Consider the following 18,992-nt stretch of genomic DNA (forward strand, 5'->3'; position numbering starts at 1 on the left):
CTCAGGAGGAGGTGGGGATTAAACCTTCACTGAGCTCTAGACTAAAGCCTCAGAGAGTCGAAGAGGAGGCAGAGTCTTCCTTCAGTCAAACTTTAGGCATTAAACATACATTGAATCATTCAGTGCGACTTCTACTTGCTGAGGAAATCGTTATCTTTGATGTCCCTCCACAATAAAGCTCCAGAAATCCACTTAGAAACCAGAGAAACAGAGGCTGCAGAACTTCACTCAGAATCCTCCTGTTTTTCTTTTCTTTCAGTGTCACAGTGATCCAGCGAGAGTTGTCTGAACATCATGATTCACTGCAGACAGCAGCTGCTAATTGCTTATTCAGCAAAATTGAATGGGAACAATTTGCCAAAAATACAGGTTTAAAAAACAGGGCTCAAAAGAGAATCGAGCAGCTATCCATAGCTACAGGAAAGGATGAACGCTGCTTAGTTTACAGATTAAGTGAGCACAAAAAGTTATGGATCCAAGCCTCTAAATGATTATTTTGAACGTCCTAATGAATTAGACTCATGTAAGCCACAGGATAATGAAGATATTAAAGAAAAACCATCAGGAGCTTCAGTGTGAGATAGGAAAAAAAAAGAAAAAAAAAAGGAATGACTGGAATAAATTATGATGGTGCTCAGGCCCCTCACCACCCACAGAGCTGGCCCCTGTGCTGGGTTCAGTTACAGTTTATTAGGTCTACTGTAATGTATCAAGTTATTAACCCAGAGTGGGGGAGTAGGGGCTGCTGCAGTGGACAGTGTAATTTTTTTCCTGAACATTAGAGATGTAAGCATCTGGTAGAGCCCAAAAATAAAGAAATATGAACCTGGAAATGTGCAGAACACGTCCTATTTAACATTGTTATGTTATGTACGCTGGTTTGTTCTCTGATGAACAAAAAGCCAGGTTGTTTGAGGAGTCTTAAGAATACATTTGTTCCAACAACACTAAACAAGTAAACCACTGAGCTCAGCAGAGAAACACTGCCTGCTTCTCTTGATCTGCAGGTGGTGAAGGAGCAGGGGAATGGTACAACAGGAACTGTGCTTGTTCTACTTCTGCAGAGTGACAGCAAGTGATGAGGAGCAACAGTGAGTGTGAGTGTACAGACGATATGTGGTCTGACATGTAAGAGTGACTGAGTTTATCCCGGATACACAAAGCTGTCGACCTGTTTGCTGTGGATGAGTGTGGGGTTCAGTCTAGTACGGTGTGTGTTTGTCAACAGTCAGCTGGAGGTAGTGTAGCTGTCTGTGCACCATTGTGTGAAGTGGGAAATACAGAGTTCCAGTATGACAGAATCACTGGATGACTTGAAGCACGTGGGGCTGGATGAAGGCCTGGTACAGTACTGTGTGTAGAGTGTGTAGAGACAGGGACTGAGGACACAGCTCTGAGGGTCTCCAGCATTGGTGGTCATGGTTGATGATGTTACTGTGCCTGATCCTCCAGCCTGTGGTCTGTCACTGAGGAAACTGTAGGATGAAGAGTAGATGAGGAGGAGGGTGAAGTATTTCGATCATCTGATGAGAAGGCAGAGCTGAGGTCCACAAAGAGGGCTCTGGTGAAGTTCCATGGTGTTTCCAGATGTGGGGTGGGGGGCCAGCATTGATGTCTGAGCACAGAGGGAAACACAGCAAGCCCAACATAATAAACAGAGTCGTCATCATCATCATCATCATCCTGATGCAGTTTTCACTGTGATTGAATGGAAACAATTCAGATCCCTGTGACCATGTATGTAATATACAGGAAACACAGGATCTGCTGCTCATTCAGCATCTAGAAGAGTTTGACCTTTCAGAACATCTGGACTCACATTCACATTCAAACAGCTGAGAGAATCAGGATTTACATCAAAAAAGTAACAACAATAAATAGCTAAGAGAAAGGTCAAATACTATATCTAAAGCAATATATCGCATAAAAGGCTCCAATCTTCTGTGGAATACATCGTCTTTGCCAAGTCACATTCAATCCAATGATACAAATATGACCTTATGTCAGTGTGTTTTGGAGGGAACTTCACCTGTTATCCAGTTCAAAAGAATACATTTTCTTAGCATTTTGTAGGGGTTCACTTTATATTTATCAGTAACAGAGGCTTTCAGTATTCCAAGTAACATAAAATGTCACACTCTGGAGTAACAGATGAGATTTTATTCATTTCCCGCCACAAAATCTGCCTAAATGCTGCTGTATTTTCCTGAAAGACCGCGTTGTTGTGTCTCTTGAACACCCAGATTAATTTGAAGGTTAAAAACACAGACGCTTCTGAAAAGAGCGGAAAAAACGAGCCAGAAAAACGCCACATACGCCACTCAGCGAGACTTCTGACGTGCGGTGTGCGACGTGCAGACACGTTGGTGACGTAGGGACACAGGGCGCCGTGCTGCTGGCGGTGAGTTTAAAGCGTCCCGGTTGAGCAGAAACAAGCAGCTCCCTCATGTTTTCCACGGACTGTACCGACCGCACCGTGAGCTCTAACCCGGAGGAGAGGCCCGCAGACAGGTACGGCCTCTGACGGTCATTGCGTGTCCATGTAAATCAGTCGTTAAGTTGTCTTTGAGCCTGAGATCTATGTGGAAATGAGCCAGCGCTAACCAGGCTAGTTAGTTATCTCGGTTGTGTTAGTCTTCATTAACCACAACTGACCTCTCAGAGTAAATGTTAGGTTAGTTGTGAGTCTGTATCGTTAGTTGTGAGTCTGTAAATCTCCATTTTAGCAGCTTTAGCTTAAAACTGAAGCTGTTAATAATCGATACCGCGCTTTCAGCGGGACCAGGCCTCCGTTCATCTGGGCCATTCTCCCGCTCTTATACAGTGCAAACTAGTCACAGAATAAGATAATCAACAGTCAGTTTAACTGTTAACTCTTATATCAACACAAATACAGGTCACAGATCATTGTCTGTAGCAGTCAGTTTGCGCGCTCACTCTGCTGCTAGCTGCATCAATATGGCGGGCAGAGGTTGATGTCTGAAGGAGGCTGGGTTTCTAACCAGTATCAGTCTGGTTCTGTAGCAGGATCCAGTGTTGTGTTAAATCATCAACATTGAGAAGATGAGTGTTGATCAGTTTGTCCCTCCTCCTAGCATGCCCCTGCAGGACCTGCCCTGCCTCAGCCTACAGGGCTCGATGCTGTCTCAGTCCAAGAGGACCAACAAACGCAAATCAAGAGGCTGTCTGAGTGAGGGCCTGGACACAGAATGCACCCCCACAGAGCTCATTCAGCAGTGGTCGCCCAGACACAAGCACCAGCGGCTCATCAGCAAGGGGAAGGAGAACGACCAGTTTGTCCTGGCCAGGCGGTCCAGGAGGAAGAAGGACACGTCATCAGGCAGGAGGCCTCTCTGAGCTCCTCTAAGCAACTGCTGTGTATCTGTGGCTGTGATTAGCTGACTGATGATTTTTACTTTGTTTCTTTGCAGGTATTTCATGGGACCACCTGCCGGACGAACTGCTTCTAAAGATCCTGTTCTACCTCCCTCTGCAGGACCTGCTCAGGATGTCCATGGTCTGCAAACACTGGCACTGCTTGGCGTGAGTCTCCAGTCCCAGGCTGCAACACACATCCTGACACAGGATAAAGAGAAATGTTCTTCACATTCATGTTGCAGTTGACCCAAAATATAAATGAGGTTCTACAGACAGATGTATTTCGGTTGTGGATTGATAGCATCCTAATGGATGTTATGGTAACTGTACCTTCATGAGTTTGGGGGTCTCGGGAGACTTGAGTCCTAAGAATCCAAAAAACTGATCCCTGGTAAATAATCACAGAACAGAAATGACTGTCATATAAAACCTTTCAGATCTGTCCTGACCACGACTCCTCACAGTTTCTCCAGTCCTTCCTGTTACTGTCCACACACTATAGTAGTTCTCCATCCCATTACATCAGAACCTGACTGCATGACCACACTCTGCCTGTGTCTGTTCCAGGTTTGATGAGTCTCTGTGGCACAGCGTGGACCTGGAGGGGTTGACCCACATGGGTGCGGCTCTGCAGCAGGTCCTGAAAACCAGGGTCCGCAGGCTGCGCTGCCCTCGCTCGTTCGTGGAGGAGCTGCACTTCACAGGCTCAGGGTGAGTCCAGCAGGTGGTGATGCTGGTCCAGACTGTTCACTGCTAAAAATAGTCCCCATCCAAGGCACCATTTCCTCCTGAAGTAATGTTTCTGTACTGTATCATCCAGCTGCTTCATGAAATGACTGAGACTTGTTTTAAGAAGCTAACTGCACCTCTTAAAGATTTCCATCTTCAGAGAAGATCACCAGAACAAATTCCTTGTATGTGGAAACATACTTGGCAATAAAACTGATTCTGATTGTGATTCTGATTCAGTATGAACCAATGAGCTGAGAGCACAGATGTCTCTGAGCAGGTTGTGACTTCCTTTGTTGTGACACTTTTAGTTTGATGGGATTTGTTGACAGGAAAATGGAATAACACATGTTCTCCATTAACAGCATCATGCTGCTAAACATACAGTGAAAAAATCTAAATCACTTTGGACATAAGTGGCGAATAACTGTGATGATTGACAGGTCTTTAATGTATTGATAGACAGTATTCATGTTTTCTGATGCTGTCATTTTATATAGCATCAAATCACAACAGAAGTTATCTCACTGCACTCAGGTCCAGACTGTCTCTGTTTAACATTACTGACCCCACACCTCCATTAGTCCGGTGACGTTCTGTAAAGGTCACCGGACTAATGGTGTGGTGTTTCTCACTGGACCTATGTCACGTGATTTCACATCTCTCTGCAGATCACTGCAGCTGGTCCAGTTGGATGTGTCCAGCTCCATCATCCCCACCTCAGCTCTGGAGAGCATCATCTGTCAGTGCAGGCTGCTTGAGCATCTGAGCCTGGAGGGCCTGCAGCTCTCAGACACCATCATCAGGTGAGTTTCACTCACAGCTCAGCTGTTCACTGCTGCACCAACGAGCTCAGCCTCATCAGAGCCTGACGTGTTCTGAACAATCCCAACAAGTTCTGTAAATGAACAGTTATTAATTAATTATTATTTAGGTTCTGTCAGGTGGATGCTGTGGTTAAAGTCTCCAGGAATCTCTCTCTCTCTCTCTCTCTCTCTCTCTCTCACACTCTCTCTCTCTCTCTCTCTCTCACACTCTCTCTCTCTCTCTCTCTCTCACACTCTCTCTCTCTCTCTCTCTCTCACACTCTCTCTCTCTCTCACACTCTCTCTCTCTCTCTCTCTCACACTCTCTCTCTCTCTCTCTCTCACACTCTCTCTCTCTCTCTCACACTCTCTCTCTCTCTCACTCTCTCTCTCTCTCTCTCTCTCTCACACTCTCTCTCTCTCTCTCTCTCTCACTCTCTCTCTCTCTCTCTCTCTCACACTCTCTCTCTCTCTCTCTCTCTCACTCTCTCTCTCTCTCTCTCTCTCTCTCTCAGTTCTCTGTCCAGGAACCTGAACCTGGTTCAGCTCAACCTGAGCGGCTGCTCTGGTTTCTCTGCTCCTGCTCTGGCTGAGATGCTGAAATCCTGCTCCAGGTCAGCTGCTATCATCATCATCAGTCCCTGTTCTCAGGTCTTTTTCTCACTGATCCTGTTCTCGTCCCCTTCTCTGTGCAGTATAGAGCAGCTCAACATATCCTGGTGTGAATTCAACAGTGATCATGTGAAGAGTGTCGTCAACAACCTGAGCTCAGGTGTTACTCACTTGAACCTCAGCGGCTACAGAGAGATCCTGACGCTAGACGGTGAGTGAGGTCCAATCAGGTCATTGTGATGCAGGACCAGACCAGACCAGGTGTCTGGACTGTTACACATGTATATGTTCTTCAGACTCTGAGCTTCAACAGGTTCAATCAAACCTTTCTGAGAACAGGAAGTGAGGAAGGCTCTGCAGGAAGTAGACATGTTTCTTTAACAATGAGGATACTTCAGGACCAGAACTCAGAGGATTCATCATGAACAGTTCACAGGTCCTGGAAAAAAGTTCTGGACTGAGGACACAGACCAGTCTAACTGAAGGAAACAGGATCATGATCCACAGCCTCACCTCAGCTGCCAGACATGGTCCTGGTTCTGTTAAATGTGGCTCCAGTAGGACAGTACAGTACAGTAGGTCAGTGCAATGTAGAACAGATAAGTGGGAGTTTTACTGTTGTAACTCATACAGGCCGATACCTGGACTGTACCTACCACAGTGCACGTTCATTTAATTTAAATGTGACCAGTTTAGGACAACACACTGAGGCTCAGAGTGAGAGTGAGCTGAGCTTCATCACCCTGGACATAAATAAATCCACATGTTGAAGACTTATTGATGTAGTGATCCACGTGTACATAAATGACAGATTATTTCCTGTGACCCACACATTCCTTCTCAGTGGGCTATTCATGTCATGATACTGAACAAACATTTATTTAAAGTAAGTCTCTGTTGGTCTCTGAACACAAACAGATTAAAATCTCATAACGAGTTCAGCATCTAAACAGTCTGATTCCTGTCTGAACATGAAGCTTCAGTGTGTTCACATGTCAGAGAATTAATATTATTATATCATATCATTAAAATTTATATTATTTCACCCACAAACCATCAGCTGTTAGTAATTATGACTGTTTGTGAATAAACTGATGAACAGCTGTGAAAGCGGCTTCAGTCCTGATCTGCAGCCACAAATGTGGCGGTGCAGTTGTGACGGTGCAGATGTGACAGTGTTGTGTGTCGGTTTGCAGATGTGAATGTGCTGGTGCAGAGATGTCCTCATATTCAAACTCTAGATTTAAGGTAAGTTTCACTCCTCAGAGCCGTTTGATTCATTACAGGAACACAGGTTAACACACCTGACATACACTTTGTGCACAATGTGTGAATGTTACAAACAGCTGGCTGTAGACTGAATGTTGGACTCCACACAGATACCCGTGCTCCAGATGTGTAAATACACAGCTGTTCACAGACTAGATGTTTTCTGAATGTCTCAGTTGTCTTAAATAATCATCACTGTGGCGTCTCCATGTCTGTCCTGCATCACCATGGTTACTGTGTTCCAGTGACAGCACTCTGCTGATGGCTGACAGCTTCCCCGTCCTCGCACAACTCAAGTCCCTTGCACACCTCTCCCTGAGCCGCTGCTACCACATTCACCTGGCTGCTCTGACGTAAGTTCACCTGCCTGTGTCACTGAGTCACTGAGTCAGGGTCTGGTCCTAACTTGTGTCACACCTGCAGGGACCTAGGGAAGACGCTCCCCACGCTATGCCTCCTGGACGTATTCGGCCTTGTGCAAGATGGCCAACTGCCCTCCCTGAAGAAGGAGATGCCTCGCGTCGGCATTAACTCCAGGCCTTTCTCCAGCGTGGCCCGGCCCACGCCCGCAGGCAGGCTCATTGGCTCCTTCGCTGACCACACCATGTGGAACAGGAAGTGTCGGCTGAGGTTCAGGCTGTGACAGCCGCCGCTGCGTCTCCCTCTGAGCTGAGTGAGTTTCTGTTGCTACAGTGTTCCAGCGCACAGGGAGGAGACATGTTCCAGTGTTTCCTGCTGCTACTTAAGAAGCTTTTAGAGGAGCTGACATCATCAGTACTGAAGTCACATCCCGGACCACATCCTGGACCTGGTCTTTTAGTACTGACCATGTGAGCTAGTAGAGAAGTGCTGTTCTTTATTTTTTTTTAGTCAGGTTTGAATGTTGGATCTAGTTCATGTTGAGTGTGTGAACAGAATGTGTGTAAATATGTGGAATAGCTGATTCATTTTAATGTTAAAATCTTCTTAGCTGTGATGATGATGACAGTTGATTTTAATCAGCAGGTTTTATATGAAATGATGTTTTAATGAACCACAGTTAAAGAAAAACCACATGTTCTCAGTGTGATGCTGTGAAGGACCAGGAGCTAAAGCTGACTCTTCATCAGCTTGACAGCAGCTGTTCTCACAATGGTGATGATGATGATATCTTCATGTGTCAGTGTGGTTGATGATCGTTTCTCTCAGACATCACACAGACAGTTTTAATTTGTAATCTGTTCATTTCCTGTCGTAGCGAGTAAATCCACTGAATTACAAACTGGTTTAATTTGGTTTTTAAGTCTCAGTCACTGAGTGAAAAATGTTTGTTCACTAGAGAGCTTTTCCCAGAGCTTTCTATCATGTCATGGTCTTCATCAGCAGATGTCTCAGCTGTAATGGAGATGTCTCAGGTGTGCGTGGATACTATATTTAGACCTCCTCACTTTGTGTTGTATATTTAATCATCAGTCTTCGCTCAATATTCAATGATGACTTGTCTTTAGTGGAAATTAAATTGTAAACCCTCTGACTAAGGTTTAGAGAGTCCAGTATTTCTGTCCCACCATGAGTCAGTGGAGGTGATTAAAGTGTAGTTAAATTAATTGAGCTGTAACATTTGTTTGTTGTGGATAATGAACCCGTCTCCCTGTCATCAGGTGAACTGTTCAGGTCTGTTCAGTTACCATCACAACATCTACCAGTGATGAGCTAAAATGAGAACACAGAGGCGTTTCTTTTCCACATCACTTTATCTGATCAAAACAAACATCCAAACACAGCGACTCATTATTTCCACGAGGACCTGAGGCCTTTGGCACGATGAAGATTACACCATCATCAGTTTGTGAACTTATCCCAGAGATCAAGTCCTGGTCTAGAGTCTAGGTCAGGGACAAGTCACGGGCTGCACCAACAAGGTTGTACTGATGAGGTGGAGTTACAAGTTTATTAAATATATAAAATCATGAAACCACACCTGTGTCCTTTCCTAAAGCATTTAGCGATGAGAGCCTTCACTGGGTAAAAACCTGTTTGTCAGATACAGGTTAAAGGTCCATCCAGTCTAAAGGTAGATGTCCATGTGTTTCTGATTATAAAGCAGGTCTAGGTTCTATATTAATACTGTGAAAGTATCAAAGCCTCAGTCCACAGAGAAATGCACACAGCCTGTATTCAGAAACTGAGCCTTAAAACAAGCCATCAGGACTTCTGGAACTTTGTGATGTCACAACAAAGCAGTCACTGCCCTCAGCCACTCCCCAAGACCCACCATCCAACCTTGCAGGATTGGGTTTCTCTGAGTGTTTATCTGAAATCTGCTTTATTTTTATTGGATCACTCAGAAAACAGTCTGCCAAACAGAAGAAAGGCTCAGATCCTCTCCTCTGATTGGCTGACTGAGCTGTTACTAGAGCTCCAGAGAGAAGCCTGAGAGAGGAGATGTAAAACTACACTGAGATGGTTTTTGGTTCTTAAAACCACAAATATATCTTCAGAGATCAACACTTCAGATAAAACATTGGAGAAGTTAAAATATGGAGCTTTAAACTCTGTGCTGTGGAGATTGGACATATGCCTCAGCCACATGTGGCTGTTTCAGTAAAATTCATTATAAGTTTTTCTCCAAGTCTTTCATTTCATTTTTCATTCTGAGTTTTGACCTAAAACATGGAATAAATTCAGTTTGTAGTGCACTTCATTGTCTCCACCCATGTGTCTCTAACAGTTATAAAAATATAACCTCTGATCCAAAAATATCTTTAGCCAGTAAATAGTCCTGTGCTTCAGCTGGAAATATACTGTCAGTACTTTCACACAGTTTCAACTAATTCTGACCATTTTAAAATGATGATGGTGATGATGATCTTCTATGTATTTATTATTGTCAACAAATCCCACCTGCAGATCCAAACCAGTACTGTTTCCTGATTATTGTGTGTCTACACCCTATTAAAACACATAAGTGAGACATACACATTATTCTGACCACCCTACTGCACCAAAACAAAGGACAAAGGGACAACCTGAAAACATGGTCCTGACTGTCGCCAGCACAGAGGCATAAAAACAGCAGAGATCAGCTGTTGGAGGAAGTGATGAGATCAGTAGGAGAGTGTGTTTGTGGCTGAGAGCCACAGAGGGAGCAGAGGAGTCAGGACTGTAAGGGATTTGTTAACAATTAAAAATATATAATAATTTCAGCTTTATCCTTTAAAGGTCAATGACCTTCACACTGGTGTGAAGGTGAGTAACAGTCCTCTGTCCTGTTCAGTCCGATCATAATCATCATCAGAGCCACACATCAGTTTTCTTAACTGGAGTCTCAGCTCTGACCTGAGTCACTGTGAAGGACAGACTGCTCAGCTGATCCTTCAACTCCTCAGCTCAGACTCACTGCTGATCTTGATCTCAGTCAGTCTAACCTGCTGGTTACAGCCTGTGAGAGTGTGGGGGCAGACAAAGGGAGACCAAAACTTAAGAAAGAAAATTCACACAAATAAGAGAACAATAGTCACATCGATACCTTTGACTCAGGTATAAAAATATTCAACACCTGTTTAGGCTAAAAGCTAAAACCTGCTTCTTCCCTTTGACCTTGTCCCTTTAAACTCTGTTGACAAAGAGAACCCGGTCAGGTGCTCGGCACTCATCTCAGTCCTCCAGAACAACCGTCCGGAGCCGGTCCTCCTTGCTCATGCTGATCGTAGCAATGGCACCATCATTGAACTCAAACGAAGTCCCACCATCAACCACCATACAGGCATCCCAACACCGGGAGCGGACACACACCCTGGAGGAGCAGAGACATGAGAGGATTCAGAAAAACATGAGCTCTCCTGCTGAGAGGATGAGGAGTGGCTACTGAGGAGTGGCCACTCAGGAGCAGCCACTCAAGAGCAACCACTCAGGAGTTGCTACTCAGGAGCGGTCACTAACCTGCTGGCGAAGCCTCTCTGGCGGCTGCTGGAGAAAACTCTGTTGACAATGGGCTCCCTGATGCTGTAGAACAGGCGTTTGTCGTCCGGCCCGAACACCAGAGAGTCGTTGTACTCATCGGTAACTGAACACACACAGAATCAGAATCAGAATCAGTTTTATTGCCACGTATGTTTCCACATACAAGGAATTTGTGCTGGTGATTGGTTCAATTGGGGATCGGGGGGATCAGTGACAGTGGGGCTCTCTAGCCTTGTTGATAAGGCTGGTAGCAGATGGGAAGAAGCTGTTTTTGTGGCGAGAGGTTTTGGTCCTGAAGGACCGCAGCCTCCTGCCAGAGGGGAGTGTCTGAAAGTGTTTGTGTCCACAGTGGGAGGAGTCAGCTACAATCTCCCCTGCACGCCTCAGGGTCCTTGAGGCGTACAGGTCCTGGAGGGATGGTAGATTGCAGCCAATCACCTTCTCAGCAGAGTGGATGATACACTGCAGTCTGCCTTTGTCCTTCTCAGTGGCAGAAGCGTACCAGATGGTGATGGAGGAGGTGAGGATGGACTCAGTGATGGAGGTGTAGAAGTTCACCATCATTGTCCTTGGCAGGTTGAACTTCTTCAGCTGCCTCAAGATGTACATCCTCTGCTGGGCTTTCTTGATGAGGGAGCTGATGTTCAGCTCCCACTTGAAATCCTGTGTGATGGTGGTTCCCAAGAAGCGGAAATGCTCCACAGTGGCCATGGGGGAGTCACACAGGGTGATGGGGCTGGGTGGGGCTAGGTTTTTCCTGAAGTCCACTATCATCTCCACTGTCTTCAGAGCGTTATGCTCTAGGTGGTTCTGCCTGCACCAGGTCACCAGGTCAATCACCCACCTATAGGCAGACTCATCGCCATCAGAGATGAGTCCAATGAGAGTGGTGTCTGCAAACTTCAGGAGCTTGACAGACTGAAGGCTGGAGGTGCAGGTGTTGGTGTACAGGGAGAAGAGCAGAGGAGAAAGAACGCAGCCTTGCGGGGATCCAGTGCTGATGGTCTGGGAGTCAGACACATGCTTTCCTAGCTTCACGTGCTGCCTCCTGTCAGACAGGAAGTCGGTGATCCACCTGCAGGTGGAGTCAGGCACGCTCAGCTGGAAGAGCTTGTCCTGCAGCAGAGCCGGGATGATGGTGTTGAAGGCAGAGCTGAAGTCCACAAACAGGATCCTGGCATAGGTCCCTGAGGAGTCCAGGTGCTGGAGGATGAATTGGAGAGCCATGTTGACAGCGTCGTCTACAGACCTGTTGGCTCTGTAGGCGAACAGCATGGGGTCCAGGAGTAGGTCAGTGATGGATTTGATGTGGGACAGGACAAGGCGCTCAAATGATGGGGGGGGGTTAGGTTTGTAGTTGGTGATCTGTCTGAGCCCTTTCCAGACAGAAGCAGAGTCATTGGCTGAGAACTGGAGCTGAAGTTTCTCAGAGTACAGTCGTTTAGCTTTTCTCACCACCTTGCTAAACCTGTACACTGTCAGGTGACATCATCACACAATGCAAATAGCCTAAAAACAAACAAACCAACAAAAAACACAGGATGATCATAAACTCACCCTTTTGAATAAAGTCAGGATCAAGTGGGATTTCAAGACCTGTCAGAGACTTCCCTGAAAACAGAGACAGGATGTGATGTCACAGTCAGGTAACACACTTCAGACTTTCAATGATCATTCACAGTCTGTGCACACTCATACCAATCTTTAAAACCTCCTCCACAGCTTGTTCAGCCAGTTTGTTGATGTTGTAGGACCTGTGGATGCAGACAGAGAGAGGAGCTGAGATGTGGATTGAACCAGGTCAACACATAATTATTGAGCAGGAAGTGACAATCTTCTCATCTCTGACTTCATTTATAAATATGATTCAAACAGAGTAACAGTCATCGTCTCATCAGTGTTTGACTTTCATTTGATTCTTTACTTTAGTTTTCTATTGATCAGAGACCAGAGACCAACTGGACACATCAATGCTCTCCTGTAGGAACCAGCCCCATCTGCTCCACTAAATCAACTAAAGAATTTCTGATACAAACAAACTCCAGTTCAACAGTCACAATAAAGTCATAAGTTTGTTCACATAACTTTTCCTTTTTTAACAGCAGAGAAAAGAGTCTCTGCTCCAGAGGGTTGTAATTAGTCTTAATGAATCATGGGAGTGTGACATTCAATAAACCAATCAGAGAGCTACCTGTCGTTCCCCCGTCACACAGAACAGTTCAGGTGTATTTGCTATTTAAACAATGTGGGCACTGATGGGAAAATGACAACTGTGTCGGTCTGAAACTTAGACTCCTCTGTTGTGTTGCGTTGTGTTGTGCATCGGGTGTAAAATAGAGTGTGAATCACATGACTGAAATTATTTAAATTAGAGATCCACTGATACTAATTCAGTTTCAACATCAATCTCCACTCACTGTACACACAGGATATGTGTGTCCAGTGGCTACACACAACCGACACCGTTGTGAGCCTGTGTTATAGGCCTGTTTCAAAAGCCTCCAGACAGACAGACAGACGGACACTGGGTAAAGGATCAGTGTGACACTCTGAACAGATGCTGTAACATCACTCAGGTGATCAGTGTGGAGCTGGAGGAGGAGACAGATGTTTGAGCACCAAGACTGAAAACACAGACACACGGGTTCATAATGACCTGTAGAGGTGCTGGTACATGGACTGAGCCAGACCAGCTGTTTCTCCTGATTCCAGCTGTTATGCTAAGCTAAGCAGAACGTCTCCTGGTTTTACCTTTATACTATACAGCAGACTTCAGACTGTACTACCAGATCTATCAGTGGATCTGTTTATCAGTGCAGGAGGAACAGTAGAAGAAACAGCATAACATAATGACCCCATGACCTTTAGCACCAACCCCTGGATAGATTCCCCACTACTGGTCAGACAAAGAATAGCAACCTGAGTATCACAGGGGTCAGGTTTGGTCTCTGAAGTTAAACTGGTTCTGATGTTGACCCTGACTCAGGTTCTGAAAGTTGATGATACTCATGTGTACCAGGCTTTAGATCCGGTTCCCGTACAGATGCTGACTCCTGAACTCTTCTGCTTTTCCCAGGGGCCGTCGTCCACAGAGATCTCGTAGTAGGACGCCCTATGGAGCAAGAGGTTAACATGGTGTTTGAAGGAGGTTAACTTCACCCTGTGGTGGACAGAGAGTCCCCTGATGAGTGCTGGAGGGAGGGGCAGGGTGGCGGTGAGGGGGCAGGGTCAATGAGGGTTATGACATGCACACAGACAGTGTTCAGCTGACTGAGGTACCTGGAGGACAGAGACTCTCCGATGAAGATCTCATTCAGACTCCTGATGGGGAGCAGACTGCTCTTGGAGAAGCTCTCGTGCAGAGTCCCGGTCCCTAAGGAACCAGATCAGTTAGAAGAACAAAAACAGCCTCTTATAGATCAGACTGCTGATCTATAATCAATCTGTTCTGATCACCCAGATCAAACAATACAGGAGGACAGGGACCGACAGGAGGACAGAGAGAGACACAAGGGAGAAAGAGAGAGACTGGAGGACAGACAGGAGGACTGAGAGAGACTGGAGGACAGAGACAGACAGGAGAACAGAGACAGACTGGAGGACAGACAGGAGGAGTGAGAGAGACAGGAGGACAGGCAGGACGACAGAGACAAACAGGAGAACAGAGACAGACTGGAGGACAGACAGGAGGACTGAGAGACTGGAGGACAGACAGGGGGGCTGAGAGAGACTGGAGGACAGACAGGAGGACAGAGACGGACAGGGTCAGACAGGTGGATAACAGGAGGACAGAGACAGAAGGAGGACAGACAGGAGGACAGGGTCAGACAGGTGGACAGAGACAAAAGGAGGAAAGACAGGACGACAGGGACAGACTAGAGGACAGAAGGAGGATAGACAAGAGGACAGAGACAAGAGGAGGACAGACAGGAGGACTAAGAGAGAGAGGAGGACAGACGAGAAGACAGAAACAGACAGGAGGACAGGGTCAGACAGTTGGACAGAGCCAGAAGGAGGACTGACAGGAGGGCAGAGACAGAAAGAGGACAGAGACAGAAGGAGGAGAGACAGGAGGACAGGGAAAGACAGGAGGGCAGAGACAAAAAGAGGACAGAATGAGGACAGACAGGAGGACAGGGACAGTCTAGAAGACAGAGCCAGAAGGAGGACAGAGAGACTGGAGGACAGACAGAAGGACAGAGACAGACAGGAGGACAGGGTCAGACAGGTAGATAGACAGGAGGACAGGTAGAGGTCAGCTTGGGCTCGTACTCCTCTGGCTGTCCCTGGTGGTGATGCGGTGGGCTTGGCTGTGCTGCTCCAGACTCAGCTGCTGTTCATGCAGGTCCACTGGCCTTGGATTAATCCCTGTCCCCTCCAGGTGCAGACGGAGCCTCTGACGCCACAGCCACCTGAACACAGCATGGGACAAGTGAGGGGACCACACCTGCTGTCGCCTAGCGACAGGAGGCTGAAACTGAACCAGTGTCAGCTCCTCAACATTTCTTATTTGATATCTGTTCATTAACCAATGAAAATCATCACATAAGACATCTACATGTATCAGTCACACAGATCTATGGTGTGTATGGTGGCAGAGAAGCTCCAACAGGTTGTCAGACACTGTGTCCAGGTTTGTTATTGTCTTATGAAGCTGTGATTGGTGTTTGTGAGTTTTAACATACAGTGAAGTATGATCCAGGTCCAGGTCAGAACCTGAACCTGCTCCAACTTTGTTTCCAGACATTGCTGCCCGACCGTATCTGACTGAGGCCAAACACACTGAGACAGTGGCTCTGCTGGATGATGAGAGTGTGATGTAAAACAGAAACAATGAGCTAAAAAAATGCTAAAAAGCTAAGTCTGTGAATGTCATTTATAGATAATCAATGACCTGACCTCAGTGTATCAGACAATCAATAACATCCTTCCTGCTTTCCAACATGTTTGAGAGAATTTATGTGTTTGATTCACAACAGGCTCTGTGTGAGAGCTGCCTCCATTAACAACAGACCAACAGGTCAGAGACACTGAGATATCTCAGTTCAATCTGGTTGCTAAACGAGATGAAGCATCATTTCTTTGTGTAGTTAGGACCTGCTCCATGTTCTTACGTAGCCAGTCAATCAACAGCTCCATCCATCACAACTGTATCTACTGAGAACATTTTTCCAGTCTGGGGAACCTTAAATTGGTCAGAGGTCTGTGGTGAACTGAGCGAGGAAACAACAAACTGAATCCTCCTGTAGATGTGACAGGAAACAGAAAAGTGAACATCGATCTTTCCTGCAGCAGTGGAGGTAACTGTGTCCAGACCTGAACCACATGGAGCTGGTTTGGGCTGAACGGGACAGACGGTGAAAACAAAGCACGGACGACAGAGTGAGTTGAGCTGCAGGAGGAGTCAAACATTTCGATCAGGGCATTAATCCACATATTATCAAGATTACAGCAGCTGTCATTTTTTTTGAGGGAAAACAGGTCAAATGTATCACAACAGACTTTTGTAGGGGAACAAAAATCACATAATCATTTTTTTCAGTGAAAATTAAATGAAAAATTACTGTTCCTACTAAAATCATCTAAAATAATCACATTATGATTTTTTTTGTATATAGTTCAGCCCTTCAATGACTCAATGATTTCTTGTTTTAAAAAGGTTTGATGTCAGTAACAGTGAATTATATACATTTAAATAACAGATGAAAACTGAGGCGCAAGTACTAACCCAAACATGAAGACTTCTTCAGTGAACCACCTTCAGTATGAACCTCAGACACAGTGACCTCTAGCAGCAGCTCTGTGATTTACACTGGGCGCAGGAGCTGGATTCAGGCTGAGGACTCAGGCTTAACCTTGAACTGTGAGCTAATGACAGAGCAACAGCTCAGGTGTTCACCAACCTGCAAACAGCTCAGGAGTTTTCTACATGACTGTTTTAGGCTGTCGTTTATGAAGTGACTTACTTGTCTGTTGTCACTACTAATGAAAATCACCTGACAGAGCACACAAAGGGGAACAGGCTCAGATAAGTCGTGGGTAAATACGCACCTGAACTCACCACGACAAAGCTTCTCCAGAGCCTCTGGGAAGGCTCGAGTGTAGCGTACAGGCAGACACAGATGACCTTCTGACCTTCAGGTGACAGAGAGACAGAGTGAGCTCAGCTCTTAGTGTGGATCAACCTTATTGACTCACTTCCTAACCTCCATTAGTTTTCAAAGAGCGACAACATTTGTTCTGTAACCATGAAACAATCCAACCCAGTGTTCAGTTCAGTGTTTTACCTCTCAGGGTCAGTGTTTACTCCAATTACTGGTTTGTCCTTGCTTAAAACCTTACTGGCAACAAGTAGCATTGTCCCATCACCTAACAAAACAAACTGCAGTTAGAGAACTTGTATTGTGTAACCTTTGTTCATGTGACTCTCTGCCCCCTGAGCTGAACAAGTTAAAGTCCTGCCCATTCTCTACGACATGACTGGACACAAAAGATGGCTTCAAGTCTATTATCCAATGTTCATTTTTTCAAACAAATAGCAGCAGCAGAGACCATAAACTCTGACTTCAACAAGTTCTGACTTAAACTGAACAAAAACTGCAAATACAAATCACCAAATAATGAGAAGTTCCCACCTCCAGCAGAGATAATGGCATCTGCCCATCGCACCACCTCCTCATCATACTCTCCTCTCTTTACCACTCGTACGTCGATGCCTTCTCTCCTGCAAACACAGACCAGGTAAACTGACTTTTACAGACCCGTGTCCCAGCAAAGCAGCAGCCCGTCCCCGCATGCCTGAGGAACACGTCTGTCCACATCTTACCGCAGGCACTTCACCACATGCTCCACATTGTTGGTGTGAATGTTGTGTCTCTCCAGCAGGCCGCTGTAGCTGGAGCCCTTCATGGCAAGCTGCAAAACACAGGCACAGCACAACTGAAGAGACGCAGCAGCAGGTGGAATGTAGGTGTGTGTTTGACCCGGGGGTGGCAGCCACTCTCAGGGTGAAATGCAGTCTTACCAGCTGTTTTAAGTCCTCCTCTGACAGCCCTGCATAGCGATATCTCTGCTGCTCAAACTCATATCTCGTGGTCTTTGTAACCACTGCGACTTTTTCCGGTTTGAATCCGGCTCTCGGCTGTGATGAGGTGTGGAGGGGCCGAGATGAGTGTCCATACCGCGGACTGACCGCTCTGCTCCCGAGGCTCACCAGGTTCACCACTGAGCGGCGACTCATTCTTACTAGTGAACACACAACCATGAACACGACTGAAAGTCCAGCTACACCTGCGGAGTCATGTCGACCCTCTGCCTCGTGTCGTTACCGGTCAGTCTCACGAGTCACAGCAGACACACACCCCGCTGACAAGGGCGGTCACCGGGAGCACCAGCCTCTGCCCTGGCCGTCAAGTGCCCCGGTGGTGGGGCTACTTCCTCAGTCAACTAACTGAGCAGCAGCTGTCTAACCGTTTAACTAGTTATCTTACTTGTCGCGGTTGGTAAGGTTAAAAGCTAACGTTACTTTATCAGCTAAAAGTAGCTAGCAGCTGGCTCACAAGTGGTCAGCGAGGAGTCCGGAGTCAGGGTGAGTTAGCTCCCGCCGCAGGGCTAACTGAGGCTGTGACACACACCTGCGCTCCGGAAGCCCTTCAGACACCAGGTAACACATGAACAGGAGAAAAATAAGCAACAACACAGGAGAACATTGGATACACCGCACGCTTCATGCAACCTGGCACGTACCCGTCTATACGTACGTTACGTCAAGTCGAATGTGATTGGATACGTTCCTGTCATTTGGAAGAGACGCCGTGCTGACGTTTTGTTTTGGCTGCTGCTCTGCAGCTCGTGACCCTGAAGCGTTCAGGGGCAGACGAAACAGTGGGATAATTAAAGACACGATTATGTCCCACAGACACCAATAAATAAAGTCTTTGAATTGGTGAAATTATATTACTTTTTCGTATATTATTCATTCAAATAAAAATATTTTATGTAAGTTTTATTTCCCAACGTGCAACACAGAACCTAGGCTAAATGCTGTTTCAAAGCCCCATCCCCTCTCTAAGAATTAAATTCTGTTTCTTAATAGTGGAAACCAAACTGCCCCTAAATTGTAAAATCCAGTAAATCCCAGGAAAATAAATACAGGAGCCATTATCTCACTGTCCTCAATAGATGATATGACCCTTAGTCCAAAGAAACATACTAACCAACTGTGAAAAGTGCCTGATCATTTTGAATAGTTTTAAA

General features: G+C 46.0%; 2 protein-coding genes across 6 annotated transcripts; one reads left to right on the plus strand and one right to left on the minus strand.

Annotated features, from left to right (window-relative positions):
- The first annotated feature begins 2,330 nt into the window (after window positions 1-2,330).
- On the plus strand, window positions 2,331-8,055 carry skp2 (S-phase kinase-associated protein 2, E3 ubiquitin protein ligase). Its single transcript, XM_071465522.1, has 10 exons — window positions 2,331-2,511; window positions 3,096-3,340; window positions 3,432-3,543; window positions 3,946-4,089; window positions 4,779-4,913; window positions 5,429-5,527; window positions 5,609-5,736; window positions 6,722-6,773; window positions 7,040-7,147; window positions 7,218-8,055. Exons 1-10 carry the CDS (start codon window positions 2,447-2,449, stop codon window positions 7,435-7,437), a joined length of 1,308 nt encoding a protein of 435 aa, XP_071321623.1. The 5' UTR covers window positions 2,331-2,446; the 3' UTR covers window positions 7,438-8,055.
- A 453-nt stretch (window positions 8,056-8,508) lies between these two features.
- Window positions 8,509-18,495, minus strand: nadk2 (NAD kinase 2, mitochondrial). Of its 5 annotated transcripts, none has more exons than XM_071465518.1 (13): window positions 17,761-18,495; window positions 17,563-17,651; window positions 17,372-17,460; window positions 17,024-17,105; window positions 16,798-16,871; window positions 16,053-16,128; window positions 15,009-15,148; window positions 14,016-14,109; window positions 13,753-13,848; window positions 12,435-12,490; window positions 12,294-12,347; window positions 10,716-10,839; window positions 8,509-10,569 (listed from the first exon to the last, which is right to left on the minus strand). In XM_071465518.1, exons 1-13 carry the CDS (start codon window positions 17,998-18,000, stop codon window positions 10,431-10,433), a joined length of 1,353 nt encoding a protein of 450 aa, XP_071321619.1. In that variant the 5' UTR covers window positions 18,001-18,495; the 3' UTR covers window positions 8,509-10,430. The 5 variants fall into 5 exon arrangements, with proteins under 5 accessions (XP_071321619.1, XP_071321618.1, XP_071321621.1 ...); XM_071465517.1 differs by having other exon boundaries at window positions 13,753-13,896; XM_071465520.1 differs by lacking the exon at window positions 17,024-17,105 and having other exon boundaries at window positions 13,753-13,896; window positions 16,788-16,871.
- Window positions 18,496-18,992: the final 497 nt, after the last annotated feature.

The sequence above is a fragment of the Trachinotus anak genome, unplaced genomic scaffold (genome assembly GCF_046630095.1).
Source record: "Trachinotus anak isolate AG129_WGS33_773 ecotype Australia unplaced genomic scaffold, CSIRO_AGI_Tana_v1 ptg000028l, whole genome shotgun sequence".
In the NCBI taxonomy this organism is placed as follows: domain Eukaryota; kingdom Metazoa; phylum Chordata; class Actinopteri; order Carangiformes; family Carangidae; genus Trachinotus; species Trachinotus anak.

Excerpts from the sequence above, each read along its gene's own strand:
- nadk2 (XM_071465517.1), bottom strand. The coding sequence starts at position 18,000 with ATGGTTGTGTGTTCACTAGTAAGAATGAGTCGCCGCTCAGTGGTGAAC. Across the intron at positions 17,652-17,760 it reads AGGAGGACTTAAAACAGCTG|CTTGCCATGAAGGGCTCCAG; the intron begins GTAAGACTGCAT and ends TGTGTTTTGCAG. Across the intron at positions 14,110-15,008 it reads CACCAGGGACAGCCAGAGGA|GGACCGGGACTCTGCACGAG; the intron begins GTACGAGCCCAA and ends CTGGTTCCTTAG.
- skp2 (XM_071465522.1), top strand. The coding sequence starts at position 2,447 with ATGTTTTCCACGGACTGTACCGACCGCACCGTGAGCTCTAACCCGGAG. Across the intron at positions 3,341-3,431 it reads GAAGAAGGACACGTCATCAG|GTATTTCATGGGACCACCTG; the intron begins GCAGGAGGCCTC and ends GTTTCTTTGCAG. Across the intron at positions 4,914-5,428 it reads CTCTCAGACACCATCATCAG|TTCTCTGTCCAGGAACCTGA; the intron begins GTGAGTTTCACT and ends TCTCTCTCTCAG.